General features: G+C 40.1%; 1 protein-coding gene across 3 annotated transcripts; it reads right to left on the minus strand.

The window, feature by feature from the left end:
- Window positions 1–371: 371 nt before the first annotated feature.
- INTS13 (integrator complex subunit 13) lies at window positions 372–17067 on the minus strand. Of its 3 annotated transcripts, XM_058023214.1 has the most exons (18): window positions 16969–17067; window positions 15676–15907; window positions 14689–14763; window positions 13789–13991; window positions 13549–13629; window positions 12293–12383; window positions 11225–11353; window positions 11047–11070; window positions 9516–9600; window positions 7737–7826; window positions 7207–7296; window positions 6068–6246; window positions 5139–5309; window positions 4612–4766; window positions 3447–3677; window positions 2392–2531; window positions 1598–1733; window positions 372–782 (listed from the first exon to the last, which is right to left on the minus strand). In XM_058023214.1, the coding sequence occupies exons 2-18, from the start codon at window positions 15898–15900 to the stop codon at window positions 743–745; spliced, it is 2145 nt and encodes a 714-aa protein (XP_057879197.1). In that variant the 5' UTR covers window positions 15901–15907; window positions 16969–17067; the 3' UTR covers window positions 372–742. The 3 variants fall into 3 exon arrangements, with proteins under 3 accessions (XP_057879197.1, XP_057879198.1, XP_057879196.1); XM_058023215.1 differs by lacking the exon at window positions 11047–11070 and having other exon boundaries at window positions 16969–17066; XM_058023213.1 differs by lacking the exon at window positions 16969–17067 and having other exon boundaries at window positions 15676–15924.
- Between the last annotated feature and the right edge of the window lie 1151 nt (window positions 17068–18218).

Genomic DNA, 18218 nt, shown 5'->3' on the forward strand with positions numbered 1-18218 from the left:
TTCCAACTCAGGCCCTCAGACATGCTACCACAAGTATCTTACAAAACACACTTCATCAATAATATAATTATTAGCAAAAAATTTTATTGTATTTTTGCTTACAAAGCCTTAACTCCAACACAACAACTTGAAAGGCTTTGCTTTCTAAAGACCATTTCCATTCCATTTTTAAAAGTCTTTAAACCAACAATTTCTATCTGTAAAACCCCTCACCCTCCCACCCCTCAGATGAAAACCAAGCCTGGCACTCTCTCAGCTCAGTGTCTGGGTACCCAGTGTGCGGTCTTTTCCATAATTATGGACTCCTGAGGAATCCTCATATAAATAAAAGGTGTTCATGGACCAAAATTAAGGATGTTATCAGCTTACTGTAAATTACTTCAATTTTTCTTTTTTTTTTTTTAAGACAGTCATCACTGATTTTGAAATAGTATCCAATACTTCTGGGCAAGGACTTAAAGGTGACTAACATTTTTGATTACTTGATTTACTCCATGGCAGCAGAGGTTTTCTTCATCCTAAAGCACGACTGGAAAACACTTCAGGACAGCTCCTATTTGCACACAGCTGGTTTAACGTGATACGCAGGTTTTATACTTCATAGCAAAAATAGGTCTAGAAAAATGTAAAAACCAATCAAACCACAGCTATACAATTGTATTGAAACAGTACCAAGAGCAATTCCAGCATTAAATAGTTTTGCATTTTGGCCAGGTTTTGTCCCAAGAAACAGAATTAATCCTCACTGCCGGCCTGCTTTTCCATTTTCTGTTGTTTCCATTCTGAAAGGCAAGCAAACAAGTGGTAAGGCTTGTTACTGGAAGAAAAATCAACAGTTAAAAAAAAATCAGATTTAAATGCTTTAATTATTTCACTTCACTAACTGTCCTGTCTCTCCCTACCCCATATGCAATCTTACCTCCTCTTAATACTTCTTTAAGCAGCAGTCATTACATAAAGGAAAGGTTTCTGCAGAGATACATTCAGCTGTGAAAAACCATCCACTATCAACCTCACCAAAACAGACAATATTCATGTGACTGGATAATATTCATGTGACTGGAGAATCCATTTTGAAAACTTGAGCTTTGGCTATTTTTTCCAAGGACTTGATTTTCAGCCCTCTTACACTGATCATTGCCTACCATCATCTGATTTCCTTCAGAGGAGGCTGGTTTGGTTTTCCAGTATTTTTTGTAGAACATTTTTTGTAGGACTACTTCATTCCAGCACAGCCTAAGAGTCAACCACTTTATTACCAACAATATTTCTGTATCAGCCATTCCTTTGAAAGTCAAAGCAAGCAGAAAGTCTCAGCTACTGTTTAAACCCCTGCAGTTTAATAAGAGTTTTGCTGCAGGGGTAATAACCATTTACTAAGAGTTTTGCTGAGGCCTAGGGAAGCCCAGCTCTCAGCAGCCAGTCTCACTCAGCACAGATGCAAACAGAAAACCAAACACTGCTGTGGTTCTCCATCAATGCTGAGAAGCAAAGGAACGTACTCAGATATTTTAATCATCAAAGGAGTATCTAATGCTGTAAACTCCACGCTGACTGCTACCATGATATGGGTAATGATGCATTTCCTGATACAAACCCATTTTCTTCTTTCAGATGTTGATACAGCTCAGCTTTGTTGTTGACAGAGTTCAACCGGCCAATAAATTCCTGGTGTTTCCTAGAGTTGGCAGTATTAATTCTGTTGCTCCATAAAGACAGCAAGGACATTGGCCCTAAAATTGTAAGCAAAAAGAGTCTAAGTGATGAAAATTTTGAATTAACATTACATCATTATAACACCTTAAAGGAAATTACAGATTATGATAATTCAACATGTTAAAACAACTAATATTGAACAAACTTACAGTAGTGGCTAAATAAACAGAAAATATGCAAAGTGATAATGGCTGAGGAGCTGCTGCACATGAGATGGACTCTGCTTTAAATGCAGAATCTCAGCATCAGCTCAGCCACTGTGACAGAAAATAATTCACACCAAGGAAGAGTGAGAACTGTCCATTCTGACAACTGCACTGCTTAGGCAAGTTGATTATTTATTAGCAGGAGACAGTGATTTCTGACACCTGCCCTCAAACAGCATTTCCCACATACAGGAGGTCAGACAGCACCAGCAGGAACTTGGCCAACCCCCTGTCAACCCAAGAATCAATCAGCAGACCCACACAGTGTCTCAGTATCTCCCTTTTTTCACAGACCTGGCAGGTCTGTGTTTTCCAAGAATTTCTCAACATTTAGCATTCAATTAAACATGATCTTCACTGACTTAGCTTTAACTCCAATATGATTCACCTCGTTACTTTAGAAAACACAGACTGATGCAACAACATCTACCTTTAAAAGAAATAATCTGTTGCAATTGTTCTGGTTTACCTTTCGCCTTTTCAACTGTGGGCATTTCATCCATTGTAATGAGAGGCTTTTTGTTGGGGGGCTCAGGAGAATCAGGGGAGTCTTTGATAACTTCAGCTTCTGCCAGTTCTTCTTTCTCCCGATCCAAAAGACCTTTTAACCTTTTCCAGAGGGAAGGAAAAGGGTGAGGAAAAATATGCTTGAGCACAACATAATTCTTGATAGCTTTCTGTACTGCTCAAAATTATACAAGACCTGTACCATAAGAAATTTTCTTTTGACCCCTTGGAGTGGGTGAAAAAAAATAGAGAATTGTAGCCAAATAATCCTCTGTATAAGCATTACACATAGGAAGGGTTCTTAATACACAGTTTCACTTTAGTTGTTGAGACAATTCATGTCTGAATTTTGAAGGAAAGACTAAATTAAAATAAATACATAGAGAAATGATACAATTTCCTATTATCTTTTCTAGGTGAATTCAGACCCATTCACACCAAACCCCTTTTATCTCAGTCCCCATTTCTGTTCCACGTGTGAAAGCAAAGTTGTAGGAATGATCATTCACAGGAAGGCATGGAATGTCATCAGCACGGTGACAGCAGGGTAGATGAAAAGGCCCTCCCGTCCTAAGTGATCCCAGCATGCACAGAACACATGCAAATTAAGCTTACTACCATGAGTTTTTTGGATGTCTGTAGAAAGTAGTTTCAAAGAAGGAATACAGAACAGACTGACAGGTGCTTGCCACTTAGACAAGCTACAGTAACAACATGAATTACAGACAGGAGGTAAATGGACTATAATCCTGATGCTCAGCTGAAGAGAAGAGCCAAATCAAGCTGGGTTGTTTAATCAACCTGAACACTGAACTATCTACAGCTTGATAAAAGAAAATAGCTTGTCCCATGTTTTCAGCCATGCTTTAGGTTTCCACAAAGCAGTTTAATATCAAAAAGGTGGTGTAGTTATGACAGAATCCAACAGCAGGAACTCCTCAAGCTAAAACACCTGGCTAAGAGGTCAGCTAAGAACAACAGTTATGCTACAGTTTGATTTCACTTTAGAAAATGTACCTCTCTGAATCCTGCCATGGCTTATCTGATTCATAGTCTTTGCCCAGCTTCTCTGACTTGTCCTCTTTGTCTTCTCTCTTCCTGCCCCGTTTCTTGCGCTCCTCCTCCTCGGGGGGTTTGCTCCTGCAGGCCATGAGGCACTCCAGGACTCGCTGGTGTTTGTCAGAGTTGTTGATGTGCGCTCGCACCAGGGTCTCCAGCTCGTTCCACATGATGCGGTACTGCTCATCCCTGAGGGCCAGGAAACACCACACTGAGGGTCACCACCGCCACTCAGCTACTGACTGGATGAATGCAGGCCTTAACAAACAACACAGAACCCCCAGACCAAAAATAACTCCCCAGAGATTATCTGTCCTCCTGTAGTGCAGTTTCTCCAGCTGCAGTTTCTCCATGCTTGAACCACATTAACATTTCCCAGTTAACGCCCAGAGTAAAATACAAATTGAAATGGATTATGTCCAATGAAATCATAATTGTTGGCACTTGTGAAACCTCTCAGGTGCTTGCTAACAATGCAATGTCAGAGGGCCACTCATGCACTAACATGCAAATTAATTATTACGTTATTTGGACTAAAAAAATTAAGGAACAATTGCACCACACTATTGTCAATAACTCCCAGTCATGTAGGCAAATCAGGAGCTGAATTTCTTTTCAAAAAAATCCATTCTTGGAAATACAAGGAACACATCCCAGTGATTGAGGGATCAGAATATTCCATGTTTATTTTAAAGAAGTATCCCATATTTTAAATAACTGTTCCATAAGGCTTCTAATATATCCCAATTTTAATGCACCGTTCATTTATAATATACTTCAGTTTTCCTTTTTTATAAACTTGAAATTATTCCACTTTATCTGTCCATATTGTATCAATTTCTTAACTTTGCTGATAACTTTGATTTCATATTTTTTAACATACTTAAATTCTTAGACAATAAAATTGTACAGTTTTTTTTCCCTAATATACAGCACTATCAGTACTGTTATAGCCCCTAAATGATACAGGTGAAGCACTCACAGCATTTGGGATGTGCAATACAGTGTTTAGTTCACTATGTATTACTTTAAACTATATTTTAAAAATCTGGTATGAAAACATTGCCAACAGAGTATTTCTGAGAAATAGTCCAGAATCAACAAAGAGAGATATGCATGTAACCTTTTTGGCCCCTTTCCTCTGGTACCAACTGTTGAAATTGGCAGTGGATCGTTCTTCCTCTCCATGTCCACCAAATTGTATATTGTTTTTTGACAATTCAACACATCCTCGTCAGTCATTGTTTCCTTCACAATCACACTGGCTAATGGTACTACCTGCAGAAATAAACAACAAGAAAATGCGTGTGTGTCACAGAAGAGCAATAGGGATTAAAAAATTAAAGGTAATGAAACAACACACAACAAAACTCCACCCTCTTATCCTCAGTTTAGTACTAATTCTAAGTGTAAGTGGGTGCTTTCTTTACCCAGCAGAACTGGAGCTGTCAGGTTCAAATCACTTTATTTAAATACCATTCCAAGAATCTACTGCATTACATACAGAATTAGCTCAGCAAAAATAAAGCTGAATTAAACTGATTATACAGCAAGGGATTTATCACCCCATAGAGTTGGTATTTCATCAAGTGACAAGGCAAAACTCAATCTAGGAACAGAACAAAAATGTACACAGCCCAGGTTACTTACAGCTTGCATGTTGAAGATGGTGGTCTGAGAAATAATCATAGGCCAGTAACGAGTATGTTTCTCTAACTGATCTTTTGCACGTTCCAATGGAATTTCAAGACTTCCATCCATCTTATATCTGGGCTCTAGAAAAGGAGTTAATCGGTTTTCCCTCATAAATTCACCAAAATCCTAATGATAACCAAACAAGATACAATTAGGCATTTCTCTAACAAAGTAGCTTTCAGTGAAGGGGCTAAACAGCTTAGCCTTGCTTATCACTTTGTACCATCCCACTGCCACATCTGACCCTACCAACCACAGCCCTGTCTCTAACTCTCATGCATTTACCAGGGGGAACACAAAAACAGAGGCACAGAAATATGGGGTAAATATCAATGTATGGGTTTTGACAAGGAGGACTTCCAGATTTACAAGGTATTTCATGTATGGGAAGAGTTATATCTTTCCAGAAGGAACTTCTGCTTATTTACAAAAGATATCAAGGATGTATTGAAAAAAAATAAAGGATAAACAAAAGGCATATGAGCTGATTGTCTGATATCAGGGTTCAAAGCTGTCAACTTCATCTTTTTTATTTACTGTACAAACACTCATGTGCAATCTATCCTTTGACAATAAGCACATGATACAGTCCTATATGTATCCAACCCACAGAAGAAACTTGCCAAGAAAAATATTTTTCTAGAACCAGAACAAACTTTAAACACTCCTAGTGCATTAAGGAGGCATTCCTTGACACACAAAGTATTTTATGAAGCAGGCATAGCAATCAATAAATGTAGTATTTTTTACCAAATATCTATCAAGGTATTTATTACAAAGGAAACTTGACCATGCAACCCACTCTAACATTTCCTTCCCACACCTATGCCCAGCATCTGTTGTCATGTGAGAGAAGCAGCAGTGTAGCACAGAAAGACCCTTACTGTGATCCTGTAGTCAGTGACCCTCCCACCGCAGCCCTCGCTAATTGAGGGGGGATCTTCCAGGATTGAGCGGGAGCTGCTCAACACATGCAAGAAAATCTCTCCCCCGTGGCTGCTGAGCATGTGGCTGATGACTTTTGAGCCAGACTTGCGTGGCTGCTCCAACAACACCGAGCGACCTGGTGGAGGGAGATGAGTTTCATTCACTCATTCCTGGGTGCTGCAATTTTAAATATTGAGCTGCATAAATACAGGAAGAATCTGAACCCACCAAGGTGGTGTTTTCAGCCAGCTGAACAAGAAACTTCCATCTCCTCATTTCTTGACACAGAACAGGGTATATGTGCACCTTAAAATTTTACAAAGCAACACCAAAAGGCCTCTCCTAGATCAACCAATCATTTCTTCTATAGGATATTATTCTTAGGAAAAAATACATATTCATAAGGCATTCAAATGGCCCTGCTGCAGAACCACTCTCATTAAAAGCAACTTTCAAAAAGTAATAAAATAACCTCTTGAGTATAAAGGTATCAGCTGATACCACTTGCTAATGCTTAAAATGGATACTGTTCTTCAGACAAGAGAAATAAAACTGCATTTGTCTTATTTTCAGTAGAATACACCAAGCATTAAAGGGTGCATTCTCCAAATAAGTTTCTTTTTGTCAGGAAGCAAAAATCAGAAGAGTGAGCTTATCTGAAATATGCTATTAATTTTGGTTCTAACCATTTTTATTAATCAAAGGACATTTTCACTACACAATCTCTAGAGAAAAATACATTAAGATATAGTCTTTAATAAAACCACTGCATGTTTAGACAATCAAATGACTTGACTGAAGGAAACATTCTGTTAAAAGGATATTTGTAATGCCATTTTGTTTGCAAACACACAAACCTCCATTTCAATACTTGTTGCTTCTTTATATATTTCCTCCCATCTTTAAGATTCAAAATACAATTGCCTTTGAAGACATTTAAAAACTTGCTTCTCTTATTTATAGGACATTTTAAAATAAATGTAGTATTTTTACAGTATATACACATTACTGCTACACCAATCAAAATGTGCCACATGCTCCATTTACAAAATTAAAAATTCTAACATTGAATAATTAGCCAAGGACACAAATTTACCATTAAGGAGAAAGTTTGTAAGGCATGAAGAAGGTCTGCTATTTACATCTACTGGTGAAATTCTGTATGCTCCAGTGCAATAGTGCAGCTCTGAAAAATAAAGGAGTAGAAAAGTGGAGTGTAATTCCAGAGACAGAAAAAAAATCCACAAAATAAAAGAATGGAAGAGGAGGAGGCTAGTACACAATGAGCAGAACTAAAAAGTCTAGATGCCTCTCAGTATGAAAGTCCTCACTGGGAGGATTCCTAAGAAGCAACAGCTCTGAGAATCTCATACATTCCCAACCAAGCCCTGTTTCCAGCAGAAACCCCAATTCTTTATCTCCTGAATCACTTCACTGATCAGTCAGTCTGCTCTTATTTCTCTTATCTCTATTTCTGGCCTGCTGGCTCAACAAGTCAACATAAATTGCTAATAGTTAATAGGGTGCATGAGCTGCACAGCTATCTCAGATCTGCCCTGGCTTTCTCTCCTGTACTCAGATTTGTACAAGTTACCAACCAGGTCTGGAAAGTTCCATGGCACCTACCCACACTGTTGGTTCGCGGAGTGCACCATTTCAGTGTCACAGTTTCTTTAAATGTGCCTTCTCTGCTATTGCCACCCACGTGGTTATCACCTGCAGAGAAAGGCAGAAAGTGGGGGGATCAACCAGAGTTTATTACAGAAAAACAACTCTAAACTTAAGGTACAAAATGTAACATGAATATATACACAAAGCAATCTAAATTTAAAACTTAAGATACCTAACCTTTTGATTTAACAATTAGAAAGTTCTGCATAAGTTTAGTTTTATCAGTAGCAGGCAATTTTTTCCTGCTAAAATGCTCAGGACTTAAAGACAATATCTTTATCAAAATTTTCCACACAGAAATCAGAACTCCTACATACTAGAGCTGACTGTTTCTTGTACATATTGTATTCCCAAAGTCAATTAAACCAATCTAAAGGTACATTTGACAAGTTTAATTTTTTGGGGAAAGAAATATTTGGTCTCATCGCTATGTCACATTCAGCCTGAATTCTCTCAATGTGTTCTACTGACCACAAATGCTTTATTATTAAAATACTGGAAATACTTTATTATTAAAATTAACTGCAACAATTTTAGAAATTATCTTCAGAATATCTGAAGGCCAAACTTATTTAACCTGAAAATTCCTTGACAACATTTCAGAGAAATAAGACCAGTGTAACTAAATTCCCACTTTCCTAGCATCAGAGCCATTACAGCTGAATTATGTATTTAGAAACAAATGAAAGAACCCAAAATTTACAGGATCAAAGAGCAGACTTTTTCCTCTCAAAGCCCTGATGGGAAAATGTGAAGAGGAAATGCAGCCAGAGTGCTTTTGTATTTTCCTAGGAGACCTAATTCCTTGAGCCTACAGGTTTTACAAAACTGCTTCTGAGCCCTGGCAATAAAAGCTTCAAGATTTCAACATCATACCACAGTTCAGGTGAGGCTGAGGTCATTACTGCAACACCCCATGCTTTTCATCAATCTTTAGTCATCCACTCCCCTAAAATTTGGAGCACAGCACTTGGAGATGACAGGAGTTACCTCCTCTTCCTCAAAGCAATGGGACAAAAAGCACAAACTCCCCAAAATGGCTACTTATGGATCATATGACATTTAATTCTACTAATAGAGAAGTTATAAGCTGATTTTTAACAAAGTTTTACATCAGGCAGTTTCCTCAACAAAATAATTCTGCAAAAGGCTAAGTGTTGCGCTTTTCTAACTTTGGTTGAGCTATTAAAAATTCACCTCAGAGGTGATAGCAATTCCAAATTTACAAAAAAAAAAAGATAGGTATTTCAAATACAACAAAAAAGCTCAACAGCCAAACAAGTCTTGTTTTTTCCAAAGCAATTATTGCCATAAACAGGCCTGTGGGATGTAAGTGGTGCTAATTATTATTACTCAAAGTTCAATTGTGCAAGGCATAATTTTGCACAAATATCCACAAGAGAGACTTCATTTTGTAAAATCTCCCTGCATATCTGGTCTCTCACCTACTTTTTGTATCTCAGTAAGAAACTGACATGCCCTTCAAATCTCACAGCAATTTCCTGAACAAATGTGAATTTGGCCTGTTTTCTCATTGCTGTATTAAAATATGTCAATAATGAGTAAAACTCTAATGCCAACATTACAAATTAAGTTTCCTGGGTTACAAGGAATAACTGAAATATTTACTATTTGAGCCTGAAAATTACATGGATTTGAAGGTCTCAATCTTCCTTTGTGAATACTCCTAAAGAGGCTGATCAGAGGCACCTTCAGAGGGCCATTCCTACTTACCACTCTTTAAAAAATCCACATGTGCCTCTTTGTGGTGAAGCAGCTCCACATCATAGTTGGCTGATGTGTTAGCATGTTGTTCTTCCTTCAAAAGAGAAAGGTGGATATAAACAGAATTACTTTAGCTAGAGGTCACCATTTTCATAAATGAATGATTCTACATTTGTCTTTCAGTCTGGAAGAAAACAAAAAATCTCCAAGGGCCTCAGACAACAACAGGATTGCAATGCTGAGGGAACTTTGCTTTCTGAGCAGTTTAAAGATGCAGCCAACTACTTTTCCTCTTATTTACTTTTTTGAAACCCTATTCCTCTTCACACAAGCCTCATGTCACCATGCAGAGCATCACATACAAGTAAAAACTAGGCTTGACTACTTCACTAAATTAGTGAAGTTAAGGAAGCCTACAAAATGTTACATAATCACCAGCAGTTACAACTTGCTGAGCAGCAGCAAAGACTCACTGCAGGGTAGAGTGACAATTACTTTTCAAAACCAAAAATAAAGAATCCAAACCAAAACCCACACTTTGAACTTAGTACTTCTTAAGCTTATGAAATGAAGTGCACTTGCAGCTGCAAGTTATAACTAAAAAAAAATTGATTTTTGTAAAGAGGACACTGCATCTTCAAAGAGCTGCAGAAGATCAGCAAAAACAGAACAGTAACTCTGCTAATTTACTCCAAGTTTAAAAAGAAAAACAATTTAAAAAAAAAAAGAAAAAACCACAGAGAACCCAACATAATCTATTACTATAAAGACAAAGGCAGAAGGGAGAGGCACACCAGCAGCACACAGGTCAGAAAGTTACAGACAAGGTATTTGCAAACTGAAGTCACATCTATGTCATGACCCATGTCAAACTCTCATAAAAACTGAAAATTATTTTGATATAATGTTTTAACTCATAAAATCCATGCAATATTGCTAGATTTCAAATATGCAATGATTGACTGTGTTACAAGTTAATGAATTTTTTAATCATGAAGGTTACCTGCCCATGGCTCATTTTCTGTTAGAATACTGACACATCTGTCTCAATTGTCTCTTGCTGCCTGATCAGAAAATTACTGTCAACTTAACACCTGACATTCTAAACTGATTTCCCTCCAAGTAGCAAAAAAATTTAAAATATGGACATAACTTCTACCACAAGACACTTAATTGAATCTCTTTCTTAACTAGATATATCCTGTCTCCATTTCATGTTTATGGATTTTCAGAGTAGAAAACCCACTGGAAAATTCTTGGTAAAAAAGCAGCTTTTAGTTACAAACACCTTTATGTTGGGTGGGCATGATAATGAAACAGAGGAAAAAGAGACTCACTATGCCACTATAATGCACAAGGGTCAAGAATATCTAAACACAACTAGAAAAAGACAAAAGAATCACAGACAAATTGATCTGAGGTAAACAAACAGAACTGAAATAACACTTGTATTGCTACATCAAAAATTGAGATTTGGCAATACAATATTTTGTTCTGTGATCCTTCTTTACATTTTTTCCCCTACTTCATTTTTACTAACCTGATCACAGACATTGAATGTGGGCTAATAAAAGAAAAAAAAAAAAAAAAACAAAACAGAAAATATGATATGGAGAGAAAAACAATGTAAAAATTCAATTAAAATAAACATCAAAAGTTTTCAAACAAATTTAGAAGTGATGCATCTGGTTAACACAGAGCTGCAGACACAGTATTACCTTCATAGGGATGTTAGTTATTGTGGTTGAAGCCAGATCAAAGTGTTGCTGTACTAAAAGATTCAGTTTTGTAGCCAAGTGCCTCCCTGCACGGACACTGTGCACTTCACTGGTTAGAACAGGGGAGAGCTGAAATGAATTGATACACAGAATTCATAGTTTAGGTTGTGATATCATTCAACAGTACAGTTTGTTCAACTCTCAAATAAGCATTTATACTGCTAAAGCTACCACTCAGAAACCCACACCAGGGGAAACTACTGAGCAAGAAGCAAAAAACTATTTTCATTCTGAATTTTGAGCTTATGCCAACTGCTACAGATGCAGTGCTTAAAAACGGTTAAAAAAAATTAGAAGTGTGCTAAAAATTGAGTCACTAATTGTTGATAGGAAAAATTAGCATCACAACATGGGGAATAAATCTTAACAGCAGCTCTGGGCCTGGTTTTACATTCTTTCACCTGCTGAGTAACAGCAAAGTAATTTTTAGATGTCTACCTGTAAGTGCATCATACAGACACAAGGCAAATAAACACAAGCTAGGAGATGTATTTGATTTTTCCTTAGCCAAAAAGAACATTGGGTTGGGGCTCAAAACCAAAACAAAATAAATTTTAAAAACCACACAACAAAAACTACAACAATCCTCCAAAACCCTAAATCAAGAACCCCAAACAACAACAACAAAAAAATCCCAGAACCCAGACCCAGAGAGAGAAGTAGTCAATTTGCTATCTTCTAATCACAATTTTTAGCACAACTACAGCAGAGTTCTGTAGAAATGAATCACAGGAATGTACCTCCTCATAGTCCTTTTCATGTATTAAATACTATGCAGCACTACATGCTTTTCATGTTAAGTCATTTTTCTGGGGTCTTTTCTTACAGACAGCATGTTAATGCAGAGCAGACTGTTGAATAGCAGAATATATTACAGGTTTTTTTAATGTACTTGGTTTCAAACAACCACCACATGTGCTTTTGCTACTGAACAACAGAATAATTTGCACTATTTTCAGTCTGACATGGTTCAATCTGGGATAAGCTTTCTCATTTTAAGCTCCTCACCTCTTTTTTAGGACGATCTGAAACAAGGCTGTCTTCACCAACTGGGTATGTGTGGATTAACACCAGTTCACATTTCTGAATCTGCATTAGACTTAAAAATAAAATCATTTTGCTTAGCCTACAGCATGGCAGATTATCTCCTAAAATTAAATTAATTCTGATATCTAGAACACAGAATCAAAACATATGTTTGTAACATGTTGTTTATGAAAGCGTGCTGCAGGAACTAGGTTACAGATACAAATTTCAAAAGCACAGACTTCAAAATCAGTTCTGATCAGAATAAAAATAAAAGCCTAACACTTCTTGCTCCTCAGATGCTACAGCTCTGTGCTTCTTTTTTGGACACATCAATGGAGTAAGTCCTTAACTGGTGCAATCTGTTCAGCTTTATTCAGCTGAATATTGACACTACAAAGGATTTGTGTCTCCAAGTGTAGGTAAGAATGAGGGGATTCCAGGGAACATGAGAACAACTACCCAAACAGCACAGAGAGCTGGGACATGTAATGGGATATATGCTAATCCTGATGTGGCTGAAGTTTGGAGTGATACAAACGTTGTACCACATCTGTACCTACAGGAATGAGACATCCCTGTCTTTACAATAGATTTAACACCTAATTCCTTGGGCAGGATCCTTTATACATGCATGAAACTGCAACTGCAGCAGGAAAAAAAGCAGGAGAGTGCTGCTTCTGCTCTTGAAGTGCCTGAGGAGCAACCAGGAATAGGCTCTCAACCCACAACAACTTTACAAGATAACACAGCGCTGTAGACAAACACTTCAGTTTCATTAGACAAAACATATGTGGAGAAAGACTTCTCAGAGGAGATGCACTCTGTATTTTAAGATTCCTTTATCTCAAGGGAAGCTCCAGGCAATACAGTCATTTAGAAACTAAAACTAGTTTCAAAGAAGTTAGCTGTTTTAGTCAAAGGAAGGTGAACATGAAAGTAAACAGTATAATCAAGAAAAACTGCTCCAGATAAATTAGTGATTAAAAACACAATGTGTAACAAGGCACAGTTATGCATCTGATTTTGGAGTAGATGTAGAAGGTAACAAGCTAAAGAAATCCTGTCCTATGAGGACGACACTAGAAAGAAAATGATCATACATCAGCTCTAAGCCAACAATATGATGATTTACCACCTTCTACTTCACATTCATTCAAATGGTTCATTATAGTGAGTTTTGTGAAATACATCCATATTTCCTAGAGGATAGAAAAAACTGTAAAAAGCATACTCACTGGTCAGAATTAGCTGCAAGTTTGTTGTGCTCATGAATGGTCTCCTGAACACAATCCTCCAGCATCCGAACATGGCTGTCACTACAAAGAAAGGCGAATTTCATTAAGGCTGCACCATCTGTCAGAACCCCATAACAAAACCTTTGATAAGGTGAGAAGTGCTCTGAGAAGGATCTGTGCAAAGGAGCTGCCTGCAGCCCTGGTGGCAATGCCAGGAGCCAGCAGAGCCCGCGGTCCCACCTCTTGGCGTTGGTGATGCAGATGATCCTGCCGCGGTTGCCGACGCGCTCGGCGTTCTCCATGAGCGTGGTGCGGGCCTCGTGCTGGTACTCGGTGATCTTGCAGAGCGCCTCCACGGCGGCCACCAGCCCGTGCAGGATGCTGCAGCACTCGGGGTCCGCCCGCGGGTTCGGCGGCCCCACGGCCGCCAGCGCCGCCATCAGCTGGGCGGGACACAGAGCTGTTACCCCCAGAGGCACCTCCCAGCTTCTCTAACACTCTGACTGCAGATTAACACCGGGAGAAGGGCAAGTGGGACCACTAACGAACCTCACTGGCAGCCTTCTGCAAAACATTCGGCCCTAAATTATCCTTTGCAATTTAATTATTCGCATTTATTACAGAAAAATACCTGACCAAAATAACAACTTGTTATAACAACTTATATCCAACACCCAAAAGACATTCTAATATTGCTCGTTGTCTTCCGCTTTTATTTTCTGAGAGTTTGGAAATGCATTTCTTCCTCAAAGTAAATTTTTCAGAGGATGAAGCACAACCATAAATAGGATATTAACAATTAAAGTATTTAACACAAGTTATTTGCCTCTCATGCAAATATTTCAAAAAAGAATTTAAGTTCAAAATGCAGCACTAAATTACAGAAGGAATATGTAACTAATTTATTGATAATGTTTATTTTAAATATTTAAGTCTCTACTTAAAGATACTGGATTCTTTTTAAATTTTGTCCATAGAATAATCCAGGCTCACAGGCAGCTATTTGAAATTCTGTTATACAACAACTTCAGACTAGCTCCACCAACACTGTCATTAACCAGAGTTACTCCACACTGAACACAATGTTTATTTCACAATGAAATCTGAACTACAAAACAAAAGAACAGTTATAAATCATACCTCCTGCAAGTTCTGATCTTCCTGAGTCCAAGAATTCAACACATGAGCCCCAGAATCACTCACAATGAAGTTCACCTACAACGATCAAAAAAGCACATTAAGGTAACAGCCATTAAATTGTTACTTCCCCAAATTTAAACCAACATGAATGGTACTTCTTTTTTCTGGTTGTCCTGAGATAATGTGCAATGACAAGCCAAACTCAAAATAACAAACCCACAAAAATCACACACTCCTGCTATATTAAGCTTTCCCCTTAGTAATATAATTAACAACTTATATTTGTAGACCAGAAAATCATTCTCTACACCAAATAAGATTTACAAAATATTAGTATTTTAAAAATTATATTATATTTTCAGCAGGATAGGCACAAAATAAAGTAAATTCTAATACTGTAAACTGCACATCATTCTCCAAAGTCTGCCACAGTATATCATGGGGTAAATATCTACTATAATTTAACAAACTAAGAAAACATGGTTTTCTAAACAAGGAGCTGTGTGTGCCAGGAAGCTCTCCTCCCACTTTTCCAAACTGTTAGCTCCAGGGCAATCCTACTCTCTTCATAAAGCCCAGAATTCCTTCAATGCTGACACCAAAACTCTTACAAAGAGCCTACCATGTGTATTCAGCAAGAAAATTCAACTTAAGACCATTCCTCACTGAGGCTTTTGTAAAGTCATTGTTCAGGAGAGCACAATAATAAAGCTCTAAGTTCCCTAAAGCACCTCTCCATGTTTTGCACCAGCTTGTAATGTGACATTAGAACAATGAAATATTCCAAAATTAAATATGTAATGAGATTTACATACTACTTAAACTAATAAAATAAAGTATATAAACAGCAAAAACAAATTTTAAGTGATAAATTACAATTTGATATCTTACTCCAAACAACACAAAGATATTAAAATACTTAAATAAAAAATGAAAACATCCCATATTGTATCAAGCATGATATGCAGCATGGCTGGCAGAACCTACCAGTTTCTTGAAAGGGAAAATATCATACATTATTCTACAGTATTCCATGGATGACTCCACTGAGCAGGTCCACAGGGACTTGGAGATGGGTGCCAGAGGAATGATGCCCTGGGTGCGGTTCTTCACTAACATATCGAATTCCACGTGCTGCCTGCATGATTCTGCCATGTAGGGGCAGTGATCCACAACGAAAACAGTTTTGTGAGACTCAGAAAATATTTTCATTTTCTTCCTGAAAGAAACAGACATTGAAAGCAGAAAGAAATTGCACACGGTGAAAAAAACTCAAACAAAACGCATCATAAATTGACTCTGAAAATTACACATACATCCTAGAAATTCACAAGTTTTACACTCCGTGCTTAGTAGACTACATTTTTAATCAGAAGACACTATTTTTTCTCGGGAGGAAAAATAAAGAAAAGTGGAATTATATTACTGAAAAGGCAACAAAAATGCACAGTATTAGTCTCCCCACTTCTCTATTTAAAACCAACTTTAAAGAAGTACACAAATTGATTCCTATTTAAAGCTTATTTCCTAAAACAAGTAACATCCAAAAGAAAAAAAATTATTATTAAAGACCTATAAGTAACATAATCCGAATTTTAGTCTTGGCTTTGCTAAATATATCTTATTTTTAAACAAATAGTTGCATCTGCACTTCAACATCTCACTGACAAATATACCAAGTGTGGAATTATAAAAATCACAGAGCAGGTAAGGCTGGAAGGAACCTCCAGGGATGATCTGGTCAAACCCCCAGTCAAGGCAGGTGACCTAGAGGGGGTAATGCCTTCACTGGGTTTGGATGTCTCCAGAGGGGGACTCCCTTCCCAGGCAGCTGCTCCAGGGCTCTGCCACCTTTATGTACAGAAGTTCTTCCTCATGTTGAGGTGGAACTTCCTGTGTTTTCGTTTATGGCCACTGCTCCTCTCCTGTCGCTGGACACCACCGAAAACAATTTCTAGCATAAGAATTTACTTTTCCACGTGCTTCTGCTGAATTACAGAATACACAAGACAAAAAATACATGTAAGCTCATTTTAAAAAAATCTAAAATCCCAAAGCAACGAGGATCACGGAAGTGAGACCGCGGCTTCCTCGGGGGGAGGCAGCGGGGCAGGTCTGGGCCCCGCGCTCGGCTGCGGCAGCCGGGGCTCAGCGCGGCCGCTTGGCCTGACCCGGCCGCTGCCTGCCCGGCCCGAGCGCCCGCAGCCCGCCCCGGGCGGGGCAGGGAGCCCGAGGGGCCGGGGCAGCGCCGCTGCAAGCGTTACGGCGAGCGTTCCTCACCTGGGCCGGCTCCTCCTGTGGTGCAGCAGCCCCGGTCCCGCTCCTCGCCGCGCCCGGCCGCGCCCGCGGCCCCGCTCCGAGGAGGAGGAGGGACGAGGCCCGCGGGGCGCCCTAGACGGGGCCAGGCGCGGGCGCCTCCGGCCGGGCGCCCTCCATGTCCCTGCGGCGCTCTGCTCCCCCTCGTCGGGCGGCTCGGCGGGGAGCGCGGGGCCCGGGTCCGGCCTGCGCGCCCGGCGCCCGCGGGGGTGGGAGAGGCGGCCGGAGCCCCCCCCGCTCCGCCCACCCCTGAGCCCGCGGGGGCCCCGCGCGGCCACGGGCGCCGCCGGCACCGCGGCTCCCCCGGGGGGAGCGCCCGGCCCCTGTCCGCACTTTCCCGGGCCACAGCGCCCGGCCGGGATCACTCGCGCAACATGCCGAGGCCGCCGCCGGCCTCGCTCCCGTTCTCGCTCCCGTTCCCTCTCCCGTTCCCCAGCCCGATCCCGCCTGGGCGCGGACGCCCCGCCCGTCCCAGCGCTGCCCGCACGGTACGGGGGAGGAGCTCGCGATCTCGCGAGAGCACGGGGCCGCCGTGTTCTCGCGAGATCTGCGGGCGCGGCGGGCACACCGAGGGGCGGCCGCTCCGTGAGCTGTTCCAGTTTCTGTGGGAATGCTGTCCTCCAGCGTGCAGGGAGCCGGAGCGTGCCAGCAAAAGGCTCCCCGATCACCGAAACTTCGTACTTTTTAAACATTTTAAGAAACAGAAGCATCAGGGTTCACAGGCGTAAAGTTACGTAATTTGTTTGTTAATTAGTACTCAAGCCCGTTTGCTGGGTGTGTCTGTGGCTTCTCACGCTCATCAGTGCGCAGCCGAAGTTCTCCCCATTTGAGTCTGGGGTCTGTTTTTAGGAGGGGGTTTTGGGACTGTTTCCCTTTTTTTCTTAAAAGATGGGACAAGAATACGAATATAGAATCACACAACGCCCTGGCCTGCGAGGGACCCTACTAGTCCATCCGGATCCATCCCCCCTGCCATGGACAGGGACACTTTCCACTATCCCATATAGCTCAGAGCCCCGTCCAACCTGGCCTTGGACATTGTCAGGGATGGGGAAGTCACAGCTTCTCTGGGCACCCTGAGGCCTCAGCACCTTCACATGGAAAAATTTCTTCCCAATATCCAACCTAAATCTATTCATTGTGCAACTGCTTAATCCTGCGTGTGCCGCTAGAACTGCTGATGTGCAAATGACCACAGATCCCGAGGTTTGGCT

Source organism: Melospiza georgiana, chromosome 4 (assembly GCF_028018845.1).
Source record: "Melospiza georgiana isolate bMelGeo1 chromosome 4, bMelGeo1.pri, whole genome shotgun sequence".
Classification (NCBI taxonomy): domain Eukaryota; kingdom Metazoa; phylum Chordata; class Aves; order Passeriformes; family Passerellidae; genus Melospiza; species Melospiza georgiana.